Raw genomic sequence first — 17955 nt, 5'->3', positions numbered from 1 at the left:
CAAGGAGGCCCCGGGACGCGAACCCAGGGCCTCCCATAGGGTAGACGGGAGCCCCACTGACTGAGCCACAGCTGCTTCCCATCAAGCCATCATTTTTAATGACCTCACAATACTCAGTGAGTGGCTGACAGTAATTTCACTTAATTGTTCCCCTGATTTAGAATATTTGCTTTGAGTAGAATATTTGACTTCCCAGGAACTTCTAAGGGCATTCATTCATTCATTCATTCTTTCATCAAACCGTTGCAGGGCACTTGGGAGGGGCCAGCCCCACGCTGCCTTCAGAGGACACAGAGGGAATTAGGCCAGGCTCCTGTCTGGCAGGGTGTTAACAGAGGGGAGCCACAGATGGGGAGAGCATCACAATTCTTTGTGCAAGTACTTATGAGCACTATGAGCACAGAGTTGTTCAGCATGATAAAGGGAGTATAGATGGAACAGGGAAAGATTAAGAGGTGCTATTGGTTTTTTGTTTTTTTAAAAAAATATTTATTTATATATTTACTTATTTATTTATTTGAGGTACTACAGGGGATTGAACCCAGGACCTTGTGTTTGGGAAGCTAGCATTCAGCCACTGAGCCACATCAGCTCCCTGCTATTTTGTTTTTTTAATTTTAAGGATGAATGAGAGGAGGCAGGGATGGGGGAATGGGCATGACGTTATGTCCTCAGGGATTAGATATTGGACATGGCTTGGATTTTGGATACATGGGCGGAGGGGCAGGGACACGGGATAGAGGCTATTGCCAAGGGCTTCGGGTGACATGCTAAGTATTTGGGGATTATTCTTTAGAAAGCAGGAGGCCACCTGAGGTTTTGAGGAGAATCGTGACACTCCCAGATTGATCCTTTTTGGCATGATGTGTCAGATCCTGGATAGGTGATGGGTACAGTGATGAATAAGGCACAATACCTGTCTCCTAGTTTTCAGTTTATCATGCCAGAGATATTCTTAAGCTATTTTGAAATGACCGCATTCATGTTAACACGTATGTTTGTGTGTGTTTCCCCCAAATTTAGGTAGCATCACACTGTTTGCAGCCATTACCATCATCCTAGGATGTCTGAAAATTGGCTACTTTGTTGGATTTTCTGAGTGCTTACCAGCCACTGAAGGAGTTTTTCCTGTCACACATGCAATACACACTCTCTTGCAGGTAAACCACACTGAGTTTATTTATATTGTTTTGGCTCCTGTTAAGTGTATCCCAGGATGTATGCTGCCTTGAACTTCAAAAAACCTGCAACCTCAAGACAGTTAGCAAGTGGAGGACACCGTGAGCGGCTGTGAGCTTGCCCAGCAGGTCCCAAGTGAACCTGAATCCATCTCTAACTTATTTTCAGGATCACCTCTTTCTATGATAGTTTTATGGAGATATAATTCACATACCATACCATTCACCTATTTAACGTGTGCACGTCAACATTTTTAGCATATCTACAGAGCGGTGCGACCATCACTGCAATCAATTTTCGAACATTTGCATTACTCCAAAAAGAAGCCCTGTACCATTATAGTCACTTCTCTGGGTAACTGAGAACTTTTTAAAAATTTTTAAAATTTAAGAAATTTTTTGAGCCTTTTTTTTTTGTTTTTTGTTTTTGTCTTTGTCCACTTGTGGATGAAAGTCTTTAGAAATGTAAACAATTCTTTTCCTAGCACTGGTGAATTCAAGGTGGCACAGAAGTAAGGGGCCAATATATAAAATTTAACTACATCACTTTGAGTTAGAAAAATCCCATGGTTAAGAAGACTTTAGAAGGGCCTCTGGCATAGCCCTGTCCTTAGCAGATTGCCCTGGTAATTGTCATCAGAGGTAGGATGTTAACTTTCATAATAATAAAAATAATAATGAAGATTCCTGTAGCACTTTAGAGTATTCAAAGTACTTTTCATTTTTCCCTTTATGTAATTCTTTGGAAAGCTCCATGAGGATAAGCCTTAGCTCATCACCCTCATTTCCTAAGGAAGAGAGGACAAATGATTTGTTCAAGGTCACAGTCGTAGCCTAGGCATGATGGTGATTTTCCTCCATGCCGTGGACTTACTCCAGTGGTACAGCCACTGCTCTGAATATTTACGTTCTTCAGAGCCCAATGTCAACAACCTCCAGCATGCCAATATTTCAAACCCCTCCTCCCTCCCTCCCTTCCTTCCTTCCTTTTTCCCTCCCTCCCTTCATTTTCCCCAGTTTGTGAACCCTGTTGATTCACTAGACAACTCTAGATGAACCTTTGAATGTTTCTCGAGGTCAAACACTTTCTTGAAGGGTGAAGGGCTAGGCCACGCGTGCTCTGCAGCAGTTTAGCGCAGCGGGAGCCTCTTGGAGTGAGTCCGGAGCCTGGCGGGGGCTCCTCAGGAGCCGCCTGGCGTAGGGAGAGGGTGCTGGCTGAGCGTTCCAGGGGAACCAGACCCCACGAGGACAAGGTCTTGTAGTGATGCCAGTGGCGATGTGGAAAGCACTGGTGAGGCTGGAACTGAGGTGGCCCTCTCGTGCATTCATTCGGCGGTTCAGTCCAGTTTTCAAGCACCTGGTATACCTCATTTTTTAAGCACCAACCTCCGTATGGATGCACAGGGATGAAAGAGCTGTGGTCTGTGCCCCATGGGAGGTGCCAGTCCGGTGGGGACACGGTCAAGACCACTTGCAATACTGGGGTTTGGGGCTTTGACCAAAGTCGACCGGGGCGAGAAGCGCGCACCCCAGAGGGCATCTCCCATTGCGGGGTGCAGGGTGGCTTTTCCCTGGGCAGGGTCCCTGAGTTGGCAGCTGAAACGGGGAAGGGGAGGGCGTGACAGGAGGGTGTTCCATAGAACCGAGTGAGGACAAGGCAGGGGGCGAGGCTGGGCAGCCGGCCCGGGCCAGGGGCTTCAGCACAACTTGGGCTCCCTAGGTTCAAATCCTGGCTCAGCTTCTATGGCTGTGTGACCTTCGAAAAGCCTCATGGCCTCCCTGGGCCTTGGGGTCTCCTCTGTAAAGTGGGGATAATCAGGGTGCCTGTCTGCTTGGGGTGGTTGTGATGGGGCCTCAGGCATAGCCCTGTGCCTGGGTCTGGGCAGGCAAAGAGCGCTGGGTCGGTGCTATTATCACACCATAGGCCACGTTACGATCTTGGACTTCATCTTGAAGGCAAGGGAGAGCCATCGAAGGTTGTAAGCAGAGGGATGACCCTAACAGGTATGAATTTTCGATACACCTCTCTGATAACTTGCGGAGTTAGAGATCTCTGTCTTCCTGATTTAGGTTTTTTTATCAGTCAATTAATCAATCAGTCTATATTTATTGGACAGTCATCGCATGACTATTGCTCCATTAGATGATTAGAAAATGGAAAAATTATTTTTAAAAATTATTTATTTTTAAAATATAACATTATTGAAAAAAATTGGAAAAGAAGACAAAATGCATCCCATCAACCCATCAACTGAAACCAACGTTTGTTGTTTTTTTGTTTCCCTTCATTCCTTGGATTCAAGTGTGCATTCTTGTCAAAACTTTCCTTAGAGCATGTGAAATTTTCTATTTTGAGTTTTTCTTTAAAAAGAAACAACACCTACACTTTTTTTACTGTTGCTATGTAGTCTTTGTAACAAAGTATCAATTTAATGGGTGTTCAGTGAAGCATTCGCTGACAAATCATTTTTTTAACAAATCAATTTTATGGATATGTATTAATAAAGCATACAATTTATCCAAAGCCTACAATCAGTGGTATTTGTTATAATCACACAGTTGTGTGTTCATCACTTCCATCATTATTAGAGCATTTTCTTTAATAATAATAATAAAAAACAAAAACCAGACAAACAGACAATTCCTCACCTCTCAATCTCTCTGTGCCTCCCCCACTGTACATAGCTGCTGTTTCTAGCTATTCTTTCCAAAGTCTATAATCAATGGCTTAATTTAGTATAATCACCATGTTGTACACTCATTATCTCAAAAATTTTAGAACAATTTCATTACTCCAAAAAGAAAGACTCCACACTCCTGAGCATTCCTTCTTCAGGCCTATGTAACCACTCATCTCAGAAAAATCATAATTATTAGTCGTTTCCCTGTTGTCATGCTGAATGTCACCTTTACCGAGGTTACTGCTGGTGGGCTTTTAAGTTGTTGAGTGACTGAGGAGAAGAGCAGTGATCATGAATTCTGCCCTGAAAATGTTTTGTAGAGCAGGACAGCTGATCCTGGCAAAACAATGCTGAAAGAGGTAATATGTGTGAGCACATTTTATTTGGTGGTGCGTGATTTTCTTTTTATAGCTCATTAATGGTAAAATGAAGATTAAACAAGAAAAATTTTATCAAGGGCCAGTGCTGTCAGGCAGGGTAGGTAATTGATAGGTGTATGTGTTTAAAATAAGGCCCCAAACATTTTAGAAGTTCAAATAATGCTCGGTACAGATTAGGTGCTCAGTCAATGGCAATGAATGAATAAGTTGACAATGCTGAACATTTACTGAGAATTTAACGCATTCGAGGCACTGTTCTAAGTAATTGATATGGATTATTCCATTTAATTGTTCATAGCACCTTCCAAGGTAGGTTCCCTTCTTACCCCCATTTCACGGATGGGAAAGCAGACACTGAAAGGTTCCCTGAGAGAGGCCGTGTGGCTAGGCCTGAGGGAGCCAGGATTTGCACAGGTTTCAGATACCCAGCATCTGTCTGCTCAGCTCCTATCCCATGTGATCACTGTGGCCAGGGCCCTGGAACATAAGTTAATAGAGGGAAACAAAAGACCAGCTTGGATCAGTTTCGTTCTTCATTTAAAGCCCTCAACATTTATTTTCTGGCCACTGGCATATTTCATTAAATATTTTTTTGGGGTGAAAACTGATTTAGGAGAACAGGGTTTATGAGAGGCTGCCTTTCCCATGCCTTGTGCTGTGGCAGGCATCCTCAATCAATCACAGCAAGGCAGACATTCCCAATCAATCACAGTGCTTTTTCTCCTGAACCTGGAGACCTCACTCAGCTTCTTATCACAGTGCTCTGGGAGTCCCTCCCCGACCGCTGAATGGCACTTCCACCAGAGATAAGGTTAGCAATTTGCCTCCTTGACCGCTGAATGGCACTGCCACCAGAGATAAGGTTAGCAATTTGGGTGGTTACTGATGGTCCCAACATTTTCCTGCACCTTTTTCTTAGGTTTTCTAGCTTCTCAAGTATGTAGGGGTAATGGCAGTTTTCCCACTGATGCATTTTTTTTCTTCCTTTATTTCCATCTAGGTGTATTTTCTTTGGGGACATGCAAAGGACATTATCCAGTCTTTCAAAACACTTGAAAGGTAAAAAGAGTGCGTAACTGCTTTCAATGTGATTTGGCATTCCTTTAGCTCAAACAAAACTCGTCCCTGCTATCTTGCCTAGAGTGATAAGAACTGAGACCAACTCTCTTGCTTTGTCCCAAAGAACAAAATGCTCCCTTCTGGGAGCCATCTTTGGTCCCTTCCTGGAGATAACTGTTATAGTAGGATGATGCAGGTTTGAATTTCAACTCTTCATCTTAGACACTTCCCTTTGCTGATGCTCAGTTTCTGCATGTGTAAAATGGTGATAATAATAGAGTCTGTTGTGGAGGATGGAGTGAAGTAATAGACATAAAGCACATGGCACGTGCCTGGGGCCTAAGTACTCAGCAAAAGGGTTGAGTCTATTCTCATTTTCTCTCCAGGTAACCGTGAGGATCACAGGAAATAATCTATATGGTAATGGGATGAATTACACCAATGCTCAAAATATTACAATTATGTAAGAAAGCCATATGTGCATACATATGGATGAATCAAAGGATCAGAATTTGCTTTATAGAAAGACCCCTCATCTTATAAAAGATCAGCAAGGAAGAGAAAACTCCCCCAATACCACTTGAAATGACAAATGGCATTTAAAAGATTGATTTATGTATGTCTACTAAATAGAACTATTTCAATAGACTATTAAAATAGAAAAAAATGTCACCAACCTCATTTTGCAAAAAGGATCAATGTCAACACACAGTTGGGCATGTGTTGAGTGCCTGCCGCGTGCAGGGTCTGCTACCAGGCACTGCTGGGAATATGCAGTGGTGACGAGCTGCTGTATCCTAAGCTGTGTGAGTGACACCCTCTGCAGTTGTGCACTGGGAAGCCTGGTACTCCCTGTGCAGCCCCAAGTGTGGCCTTGGCAGTGACGTTTAACCCCAGTATCATTAACAAGAGAAGCCATGTCTCCTAGTGGGGGAGGAACAAAGGAGGGACTGGTGGGGGAAGAGAATGGACTGATGAGGCCAAATGGACAAATCAGGGTCAAATGAGGTCCAGGGCCCCAAGGAGCCCACAAAGCCACCTTTAATCATCCTCAGAGCTGGACAAAGGCTTTCACATCCATTGACACCTTTAGTCTGCACTCTGTGAGGGTAACTGGTCTTATCTGCATGAAATACACGAGGCATCAGCTTCCTTGGGATAAGACGCTTGCTCAAGCTCACAGAGGGTCAGTGGCAGGCGTGAGCTTTCGGGCTCTGAACCCACATCCTATTTCATACACTGGGGAGCAAGGGGCACGTGTGCATTGCCCGCTCGTCCATCCACCCATGGGGCTGCGTGCTGGCTGGCAGTGTGAGGGTGTTCCTTGCTGGTTTTGCTCCAGGGCATGGGTCTTGATTCATCTACTCTGCAAACAAAGATAATTGTTACATTATCTTTAACAATTTTACCTTTTTTTCTGATAAAAATAAGGATACAGTAGAATTGAAAAGTCACCATAACCTCACTACCCACTACTGTGAACATTTTGGTATATTTCCTTCCAGTCTTTTTTCTATGAATAGGTGTATTAGTTGGCCAAAGGGGTGCTGATACAAAATACCAGATACTGGTTGGTTTTTATAAAGGGTATTTATTTGGGGCAAGAGCTTAAAGATACCAGGCCATAATGCACAAGTTAATTCCCTCACTAAAGTCTATTTTCACGTGGTCCTGTTCTTCTCATTCTGCTTTTTCTTTTAATTTTGTTGGAGCAAGATGGCTGTTGACAGCTGTGAGGATTCAGGCTTCCTGGGTTCCTCTGGGCTCAGCTCCTCTCTTTTCTCCACAAGGTCAGCTGTAGACTATGAGGCTCTCTAGACTTTGCCTTTCTCCACAGGGTCAGCTGTAGACTATCAGGTGAACGGCTCTGTCTCTCTCTCCCTGGGGCTCCAGCTTCAGCATCAAACTCCAACATCAAAACTCTAACATTAAAAGCCCCCACCCAACTCTGTCCTTGGCCACCCCTTGGTGGGTAGGGACTCAATGCCCTACTGGCACAAGGGGTTTACCTGATTACTTAATTAACTTAACCTCTGAATCCAAAATAATCTAACATGCCCAGAGGAAAAGATCAGTTTACAAACATAATCCAATATTTCTTTTTGGAAGTCATCAATTATATCAAACTGTTACAATAAGTATATCATTTTTCCTTTTTTTCTTTTTAAAATTGTGGTCCTGTTCTTCTCATTCTGTTTTTTCTTTTAATTTTGTTGGTGACATTTCCCCATCAGCGTTTTTCTATAATATGATTTTTATTGATATCATAATGCTTCATTTCTATAGTCTAACCATTGTTGGACATTTAACTGGTCTGAAAATTTTTATTATTATAAATAGTGCTATGATGAGTATCTTCAATCAAAAATATTTTTGAATACTTCTGATTATTTCCTTGGGTTAAATTCTAGAAGTAAAATTGCTGGGATGAAGAGTGAGATTTGAGCAGCTTCTCTGTGCCTAGAAACTCCTGGCTGAATCATATTAACTCTACTGTTTACAAAGCACTTTCTTTTACATGGTGTTACTTATGAAATCCTCTCTCACTAGATCCCTATCCATCAGGCACAGTAGATATTATCTGTAAAATGATCAGGAACCTGAGGCTCAGAGTAGTGAAGCAAATGTCATAAGAGGCAAAGAACATTACATATTGTTAAAAAGGTCAATGCACCAAGAAGCTATATCAATTGTAAATATATATGCACCTAACAACAGACCTCAAAATATATAAAGCAAACATTGGCAGAATTGAAGGGAAAAATAGTTTTATAATAGTAGTTGGAGACCCCAATAAACCATTTTTAATATTTGATAGAATATCTAGAGAGGAGATTTATAAAGAAATAGAGGAAAAAGCAACTAGATCTAAAAGAGCTACTTAGGACACTTCACTCAACATGAGGCTCAGAGAAGTAAAGCAAATGCCCGGGGTCAGGCAACTTGCTGTGCATGGCTGGCTGGGACTTGAGTGTTATTGACTTCATCCACTGCTATTTCGAAGGCATCACAGTGATGGCAGTGACTAGCTGGATTTTCTGGGTGAGGTTCTTTCTTTTTGCTTTAGTCATTTATTTAAACACAGTCTCAGGACATTTGGGCCCAAGTCCCTCCAAGTAGAAAAGGGTCTTTTGCTTTGCTTACTCTTTTAGATCTGTTCTGTCCAATAGAGCAGCCACTAGACACATGTGGCTACTAAGCACTCAAATGGTGTCCAGTGCACATTGAGATGTGCTATAAGTAGAAACACAGTCTGGATATTGGAGACTAGAAGAGAAAAAGAAAAATAAATCTCATTAATAATTTTTTTGTATTGGTTGTACATGACACAATAGTATATTGGGTTTAGCAAAATATTATTAAAATTATTTGCACCTATTCTATTACACTTTGAACAAAAATGTAGCTGCTAGAAATACTAAAATTCCATATGTAGCTCGCATCTATGTCTTGCACTACCATAGGCCGTGTTTGCAGACATGACCCCAGGATCTTTCATTTGGGGGATTCAGAGGGTCCGGGCCCTCGTGCTGTCTTGGCCACACTCACCAAGTGAGTGGAGTCAGGCTCTCTCCAGCTCTTGGCCTCATTTTCCAAAACTGGACAGGGAATGGTTTGAACCAGATCAGATTTAGTTTAATTTCATCTGCTGATAGTTTTGTTTGTACTAACATTTTCAAATCACTTACCAACTTGTAGATTTTAGATTTAGAGTTCTCTAGAAAAGTTGGAAGAGTTGGCAACAAAGGCTTGAGCTGAGCCGGGGTTGCTCCCTCTCGATGCGGGCCATCCCTTCATTTGGCACTGTTCCCACCACTCCCTCCATAATGCTTATGCAAGACCCCTTTCAGTCATTGGCGCTTCCTTCAGGTCCTGCAGTCTTGCCATTCTTGCGTTAACTCTTTCAGGTCTTTCAAGTCAGTATTCCACTGTCCAGTGCTTTTAGTATGCATAGGAGGTTTTCACCTGAGCTGTGAGTTTTCCTGACTGGTGTGGGTCTCTTTTCTTTCCCCAAGGGTGAGGTTTACAAGCACGGAGGTTCTGAAAGCAGGGCTGGAAACTAACTGTGATGGCTCAAGGAAGGCCTCCCTTTATTGGGGTCTGCAGTTATCAGATCCAAGTATGAGAGAAGCAGCTTGGCATGGGGAAATTACGTTTGCCCTTTGTAGGACAATTTCCAGATCAAACCAACAGGATGCTGCCACCTTGCCTGGAGATGGCATTGCAGAACAGACTGCCTCCGCAGGTGGCCTTGGCTCTACCTCCTTGGGCTCAGGGGGCCCTGGGATTGGACAAAGCCACTGGACCAGGAAAAAGAGAAAGGGGAGCTGTGTGCTTTATGAGCAAAAGAAAAGCCAGCCAGTCTGAGGCAAACAGCATTGTCCGTGCTTGTCAAAGGCACTATACAATACCTGCAGATGCCTTGTGGAAGGCTGGCCACAGTCTATAGCAACTGGGCAGGGGAGAGGCCGACAGACAGGCACCCTGGGAGTCTGCTTCCTTCTCCAGCTGTGCTTGCACGTGATGTAGCTGCCAAAGGAAGCCAGGGTTCAAATAGGCAAGTTTTCGTGGGAACCTCAGAGGGCTCAGCTGGAGTTAAAACTCAGAGGAGAGGCAGGGTCAGGGTTGAGGACACAGGGACAGTTTTCTTTTTTCCTCTAGGCAGATAATGGGTGGGCATACTCTCAGTGAGGAGGGATAAGGCTTCCTCTGGGCCTTTGTTCTCTAATTTAGGAGTAACCAGTCCCCCAAAGGTTTTAAAGAATGCATCTCTCAAATCCCAGGTATTTGCTGCACCTGCTGCATGCAAGGCACAGTGTTAAGCACCCTGGATGCCAGGTCTTAAATCTGATGGCCTGGGGAGACTTTGGAGCTTTGAAATAAGGAGAGACCCAATTGGAGCTATATTTCCCATAGCTCTCTCCTCCATTCTCCAGAGCCCAGTGTTCACCTTCCACTGCATCTCTTTTCCTGTTTTCTCCTTCTTCAGGAGGTGGCATGGCAGAGAGGCAAAGGCAGGGCTCTGGAGCTAGAATAGAACAGCTCTGCCACTTACTAATTCTTCAAGTCTTGGTGTGGTTATTTATGATATGCCTGACTGTGGGCTAGATCTTGAACCTACTGGAGGTTCCAGCAGCTCAACAGTATCACCACAGAGCAGGCTTTCTGTTTCCACTTTGCCATGCTTGTTGCCTCATGGTCACCAAACAGTTACCACAACTCTAGCCATCACATCCACATATAAGGCAGATAAAAGGGATGGGGGAGAACTGTAAGTAGATTCCTCTCTTTATTACTCCTTTAATCAAGAAAGAAAAAGCCTTCCCAATAGTACCCAGAAGTTTCCACCTCACATCTGAGGTGGCCATACGTAGCTGGAAAGGAGGCTGCACAGCAAGTCCCTGGCTTGCTTCAGTGTCTTTAGTGGTGGATGGCAAAGCAGAGGGGAGTGGACAGTGATTGTTGGGTTGGCCGACCAACAGTAAGGCTGTTTCTAGATTTCCAATCATTGGTCTCTCCTCTCCTCTTCCCCCCTGGAAAATATTGGAAGGGTTTAGTGAGCGGCAGGGTTGCTTTGCCTTCTTCTAGTAAGATTCAATCCCTGTAGCTCTGCTTCCAAGACCTTGTTTCTTTGTTGTCCCATCGATAATGGTTGAGTACTGGCAGGTTCAACGTGAAGGCAGAATGTGACTTTGGAAGAGCCCATGGAACTGCTCCTGCCAGCTGGGCAGGGAGGCCCATGAAGGGCCTGAGCTGCCGGATGACACTAACTCATGGCTGAGAAGGGGGTTTGTGAGAGTGTATGTGCACACATGTGGGCATAATGCACGGTCTCACCCCACGGGGTTTGGAGCTTTCCCGGACCTCCCTGTGAACTTCTCAGAAACTGAGTCCTTGTGTTTTCCAGGTTTGGGGTCATCCACTCGGTCTTCACCAACCTGCTTCTGTGGGCCAACAGCGTCCTGAATGAGTCCAAGCACCAGCTTAACGAGCACAAGGAGCGGCTCATCACGCTGGGCTTTGGAAACATAACGATAGGTGAGTGGTGGGAATCGCCCTTCCGCCATGTTGGAATTCCTTGGAAACGTCCAGAGTGGAGCGGCCGGTGCCAAAGAATTGCAGGGTCCAGCGAAATCATCAGCCAGACAGTTCTCTGTCGTTGAAAACCTTATAAAGCCTCCTAAGTCTCTTATCCTGGCATCACAAGAGGGTGTGCACTAAGCAAAATGAAGGGTTGCTTCAATAATTTGGGGACTTGTGAGACCCAAGGTTATCATTTGCATCAGCATTTCTCTTGGTCTAGTTTGGCAGTGAAATGAATCTTTGTTCTCAAGCATGGGAGACAGGTAGTTGTTTTTTGTTTTCGTCTTTAATGAAGCCCCTCCTACCAGTTCTTTCAACAAACGAATAGTTATTTAAAAAATCGACAGAGGTCTAACAGTAGGTGGTGGCTGATTGGTTTCAGTTCATTTGACATTTTATTGAACTGTTCTCGGCTCATAATTTTGGCCTGTTTTTCCTTCCCTGCTCCTGTTTGAGAGCCTAAAGCCCTAATCTGTATATACACATTTTTTTTGTAAGCTCTTCCCATGCATTATCTCATTTATTCTGTGTATCAAGGTTTTCCAGAGAAACAGAACCAACAGAATATATGTGTATGAGTGCATATGAGTTGTGTGTGTATTTTTTTTGTCAGATCAATTTTATGATCCATATTATTAAAGTGTAAATCCATCCAAAGTGTACAATCAATGGTATTTGGATATAATCACATATTTGTACATTCATCATCATTCTTAGAGCCTTTTCATGATTCCAATAATAATAATAATAATAAAACCAAAAAAATACAGAGCTCATCAGCTCTCAGTCCCTCTCTGCTTCCCCTGCCGTACATAGCTGCTGTTCTTTTTCCTTCTCTGTAGTATATTTGTGTCTATATTTTGTAAAAGCAGTCTTATATGGGCAATATCACCCATATTCATGTTTTACATGAGGTTTTACTATCTTAAACAGTTTTTAGCTTTCCTTCTAGTGATATACATGACCTTAGATTTAAAAAAAATTTTCCCCCAAATTCTCTGGCGTGTATGCTCCAGCACCCCTCTGTTTGGACCTTTGGGTGGAGAGGAATGCAGGCTTAGCCCTGGGAGCTGGAGGGCTGGGTTTGGGACTTGCCACCACTTGCCAGCTGCGTGCCCTTTGGAAACCATCCACACGCTCTGAACGCCTTCCTCGTCTGTGAAACGAGGGGAGCTGGACTCCGTACTTTCAAAGGTCCCTCCCAGCTTCGGCTTGCTATGGTTCAAGTCCAGCTGTGCCACCGCAGGCCTGCTGCGGGGCAGTGGTGCACCCCGGTGTCCTCCCCCGTGGTGGGGTGATGAGGTCAGGGATGCAGGTTCCATCTTGCCACCCCACCCCCACAGCTCCAGGGAGGCCACTCCCCTCTTGGGCTCCATTTCCTCGTTGAAATCAGTAACAGTAACAACAGCAGCAGCAACGAACACTCGTGAGCATGTGCCGAGTGCCTGCGCTGTTCTAGGCTCTTTCTGTGGTCCATTTAATTTTTGCACCCTGCTCTGAGGCAGGTAGGCAGGGCCCCGCGACAGAGGGGAAGCCACCCAGCCACGGAGAGTTTAAGTAACTTGTTCAAGTTCGCACAGCTGAGTGCTTAAGTCAGGATTTGAATCCAGGGCCCTCTGTGAACAGGTGCAATGAAGTGACTTGACTTTTAAAGACTCTGTCAGCTCTCATGTTCCGTTGATCTGGAACTTTCCTCCAGATTTCTTCCTGTCTTCTGCATATAGCACTGTGTAAGCTTACATGTGGTGGGGAGACACATTATGAATGGAAAATTTCAGTGTTCTGAAAAGTGAAGGTTGTTCAATGCTCCTATAAAGTTTTCCATTTGATTTTAAAAGTAAGACATGCATATTATAAATTAAAACAGTGACAAAGGTATGAAGAAAAAAGACACAATATCACCTACCCCAAAATACAGTTAAATGCTGCTAACACTTGGTTATTTCCCTGTCGTGTCTCCAGCTTGGTCCTTCCCCCTTCCCCTCTCTCTTTCTTTCTGGATCATACTGTGTATACTAGTGTTTTTCAATCTTTTTTTGGAGTACAACTTACAGCAAGAAAAGATTTTACATTGTGACTCAATCGTACACTTACCTGTGAATGTGTGTCATGAAATAATACTTACCTACTTACCCTTACTATGTCAGAGATACTCTCAAATTTCCATTCCATTCTGTTCTCTTCTATGCCATACCATTCCATCCCATTCTATTGTTACAATTCCATTCTGTAAAAAAAATGTTGGTTGCTACCCTCTAAACTGATTTCACAACCTAGTCACTGTAACATGATTATTTTCCTGTATCATTAGAACATATCTTTATTCTAAGTTTAATGGTTTTCTATTTTCCCATTTGTATGGATTGCCGAAACAAATTCCAAACTGGACATTGAAATGTTTCTCTCTCTCTCACATATTTTAAAAATAAAATTTTATTGAAGGTATATCATTCATACATAAACATACACAAAAAATAAGTGTATAGTAAAAGTTGTGAGCTTACGAAACACACAAGCCTATCATCATACAGGGCTTCCACACATCACTCCACCACCACCACCTTGCATTGTTGTGACAACACCTTGCACTGTGTTTCAAACTATGAAATAGTATCATCAAAGTACTACTCCTAACTACAGACCAGATCTTACATTTGGTCTCACACACACTCTTACCTCATGCTTTGTGCTTTGATCGCATTTTTTAACTTGTCTCTTAGACTAGAGTGGAATCGTGCATTAGAGACTACACCTGTATCACTTTTAGGGCTTCTGTTACATAATTCATATTTTTTTATTTACAGCGTTTCCCCTCCTTATTGTGAAATGGTTCTCTATTATTAGCAAGTTGTCTTCAGGAGTGGTGATGCAAACGTACCCTCTCATCACTGTGTTTGAGGGTGCCGGTCTCGTGCCACACTTGCTACTATGGGGTATTCTTAGGAGGAAAACCTTTGTTAAATTAGAAGAGGCAATTTTCCTCCACAAAGTTTTAAAAGAATATCTTAAAAATCACACCTATAAATCATATTCACACAGAAAAATGATAAATAAAAGTCTAGAAAAAATTAAAAATCACTTGCTATTTCCCCACCCAGAGATAACCGTTGTTAATATTTTAGATTATGTCCTTTTGGATTTATCTGTCTTTTTATCTGTCATCATCATCTATCTATTGTTTATCTATCTACCTACCTACCTATCATCATCATTTAACTGTTTAATTTATCATTTATATGTATCTCTCTCCATTTATCCATATTTATCATCTATCTCTATCATCTATTTGTCTAATTTATCATTTATCTATGATCTATATATCTGCTTAATTTATCATCATTATCTGTTTATCTAATTGTGATCATCTATCATCTATATATCTATGAGTCACAAAAACAGAGCCATATTCTCTATTTCCTTTGGCAACCTGCTCTTGTTCTTCTGAACATCTTTGTATATTAATAAATTTCTGCATACCACTCACAATAGCTGCAAAATATTGTACTGTATGGACAACACAGGATTTATGTAATTGCTGTTCTTTTGGACATACAACTGCCAGTTTAGCTATGACATTAAACTTCATAAGATAATAAGCTTAGAAACGAAGATTTACGTTAACGGGAGAACTCCAGCCTGCATCCCCAGCGGAGAGGTTTCTCAGTGTCTCTGCCTTCTCCCCTGACCACGCTAATTGCCCTCCCCTGTGATCTGGCCCCTTGCAGTTTTAGACGACCACACCCCTCAGTGCAACTGCACCCCGCCGGCCCTCTGCGCTGCCATCTCGCAAGGGATCTACTACCTGTACCCCTTCAACATCGAGTACCAGATCCTGGCCTCCACCATGCTCTACGTCCTGTGGAAGAACGTCGGACGCCAGGTGGAGGGCCATCAGCACCGGAAGATGCAGTTCAAGTTCAACGGGTTCACGGCCGGCTCGGCCCTGGGCCTCATGGTGCTGGCTGCCACCATCGGGGTCGTGGTGGTCTACCTGATCCAGATCGGGCGCTCCAAGACCAAGAGCGAGTCGGCGCTCGTCATGTTCTACCTGTACGCCGTCGCCCTGCTCGTGGTCATGGGGGGCGCGGGGCTGGTCGGGATCTGGATTTACAGGCGAGATGAGAAGTCGCTCGACGAGTCCAAAAACCCTGCCCGCAAGCTGGACGCGGACCTGCTGGTGGGCACCGCCTCCGGCTCCTGGCTCATCTCCTGGGGCTCCGTCTTGGCCGTGCTCTGCGCCGAAGCCTGCCCCCCGTACACCTGGTTCAACCTGCCTTACTCCATCCTGGTGATTGTCGAGAAGTACATCCAGAACCTCTTCATCATCGAGTCCATTCATCGAGAGCCCGAGAAGCTCTCCGAGGCCATCAGGACCGTCCGGGTGGTCACGGTCTGCAGCGGCAATGCGCCACCCCTCGCGTCCTCTGGCCCCACAGGCGGAGGGGTGGCCGGGGATGGGGCTTCCCGAGGTGGGGAGATGGCCCGGGCGGTCAATGGAGGCATGTGTCTGCAAGAAGGCGGCGGCAAAGGGGAAGAGGAGAGGGGCTGCGGGCGGGCCCCGTGCCCGGCCTGCCGACCCCGTTTCTTCCAGGGCATCACCAAGAGACGAGTCCTCAGGAACATTGCTGCTTTTTTGTTCCTCTGCAATATTTCGGTAATCCGCCTCCTTATTTCTTTAGTTTTAGTTCCTTCTCATTTCCTTGTCCTTTTCAATGAAAGAATGGAGGCAGCTGGAACATAGACATCCAATCATCCAAGCCCACTTACCGAGCACCTGCTGTATGCCAGGGGCTGGGCTGGGAACTCATGATTAAAGGTGAGAAGAATCAATCTCTTCCCTCAAAAAGTTCACTGTATTTCAGGGGGACAGAAAGGGGGAAAGAATAGAATACAATGAGTATGGCAAGTGCTGGCACAGGGGTATGGGGAAGACGTCATAGGAGCATGGATCCAGGAGGGACCTCAGTGAGTAGGGGATGCTTGAGGGGAGCTCTGGTGCCAGTAATGCGAGAAAGAGAAAACTTGGCAGCTGGTGTCTTATGTCTTCAAGATTTTGATGATCTCAGGCATTCTGGAGGTTGGTTGCTCTGGGCTGGCCTGGCAGCTGGCTTACAGCATCAAGGATCCCAGGCTCTGTTCATGTTTCTACTCTGCCGTTCTTGGTGTGGTGACTTGTTGCCACATGGTTGTAAGACAGCTGCTGCGGCACCGGGCATCACTTCTGGGTTCAATACTAAAAGAAAGGGTGAGGGAGGGAGGACTGGTGCACTATCCCTCCCTTTTATAAGGGAAGCAAAACCTGTCACAGACGACTCAGCAGAATTCTACCTAAGTCTCATGGGCCAGAGCCATGTCACAAGCAAGGGAAGCTGGGGAAGTGGAGAATTTGCTTTCTGGCCCCGATGGAGAAAGATAGCAAGGGAGAAGGTGAGAGGACCAGTCACTCGATGTCCTCTGCCTTGGCCTCAAGAAATGGTGGTGGGAGGTTCACGAGGCGGTCAAGGCAGGGGAAAAACCTTTCTAGAAGATGGTGCATGACGTGCCAAGACACAGAGGCAAGAGGCGCCATGGCATATTTTGGCTGCAGCAAGCAGGTTAGCATGAATTACACACACGGTAGGCTGCGAAGCAGGGTGCAAAATGGGGGGAGGATCTGGGGAGACGGGGTCTGGTTCGAGCTTTAGGCTGTGGGCAAGGGAGGATGCTCTCGGACTTGTGCTTTGGAATGGGGAGAACAGAGGCTGCTGCGGCTGCCCAGGTGGGAAAGGCTGGGAGCTTGGACCAGGGCCGGGTAGGGGAGTGGAGAGCAGGGAAGGGAACGACAAGCACCGTGTGTTGTTGGGACTCTCCTAGAGGCACCTAGAGGAAGGGGGGCAGGGAGTGGAAAAAAGGAAGGGGAAGCCGCCCTCGGCATCACGCAGGCCTCGGTAGTGACCGTGGCTGGTGAAATGGGGAGGGGGTCCCCGGTCCAGCGAGGTGCGGCAGCCTGCCCACTGCTGCCTGGGTGGAGTCAGCTCTCCTCTCCCAGCCTCTGTACCGTTGGGTCTACTCAGTGTTTCCCCATCAACTCATGGGCTTTATTATTATTATAACCGTGGTGCAATTCATGTAAGATTAGCCATGGGGAAACGGACTTGGCCCAGTGGTTAGGGCGTCCGCCTACCACATGGGAGGTCCATGGTTCAAACCCCGGGCCTCCTTGACCCGTGTGGAGCTGGCCCATGCGCAGTGCTGATGCGCGCAAGGAGTGCTGTGCCACGCAGGGGTGTCCCCCGCGTAGGGGAGCCCCACGTGCAAGGAGTGCGCCCGTGAGGAGAGCCGCCCAGCGCGAAGGAGGGAGCAGCCTGCCCAGGAATGGCGCTGCCCACACTTCCCGTGCCGCTGACGACAACAGAAGCGGACAGAGAAACAAGACGCAGCAAATAGACACCAAGAACAGACAACCGGGGGAGGGGGGGGTTTAAATAAATAAACAAATCTTAAATAATATATATATATATAAAAAGATTAGCCATGTAAAAAGGAACCATTCGGCTCACTTAGTACATTCACAATGTTGTGTGATCACCAAAA

At 45.2% G+C, this 17955-nt stretch overlaps 1 protein-coding gene across 1 annotated transcript in view; it reads left to right on the top strand.

The window, feature by feature from the left end:
* The window catches only part of OTOP1 (otopetrin 1), a 46527-nt gene that overhangs the window by 19955 nt on the left and 8617 nt on the right, over window positions 1–17955 (top strand). The window contains exons 2-5 of the mRNA XM_004449271.3: window positions 1024–1160; window positions 5240–5298; window positions 11207–11337; window positions 15108–16036. Of these exons, the coding sequence (XP_004449328.2) occupies window positions 1024–1160; window positions 5240–5298; window positions 11207–11337; window positions 15108–16036 (1256 nt within the window). The remainder of the gene's footprint in view (window positions 1–1023; window positions 1161–5239; window positions 5299–11206; window positions 11338–15107; window positions 16037–17955) is intronic.

Source organism: Dasypus novemcinctus, chromosome 1 (assembly GCF_030445035.2).
Source record: "Dasypus novemcinctus isolate mDasNov1 chromosome 1, mDasNov1.1.hap2, whole genome shotgun sequence".
Classification (NCBI taxonomy): Eukaryota; Metazoa; Chordata; class Mammalia; order Cingulata; family Dasypodidae; genus Dasypus; species Dasypus novemcinctus.
Note: the sequence above shows the minus strand (reverse complement) of the source record. Positions and strands in the feature narration are given on the sequence as shown.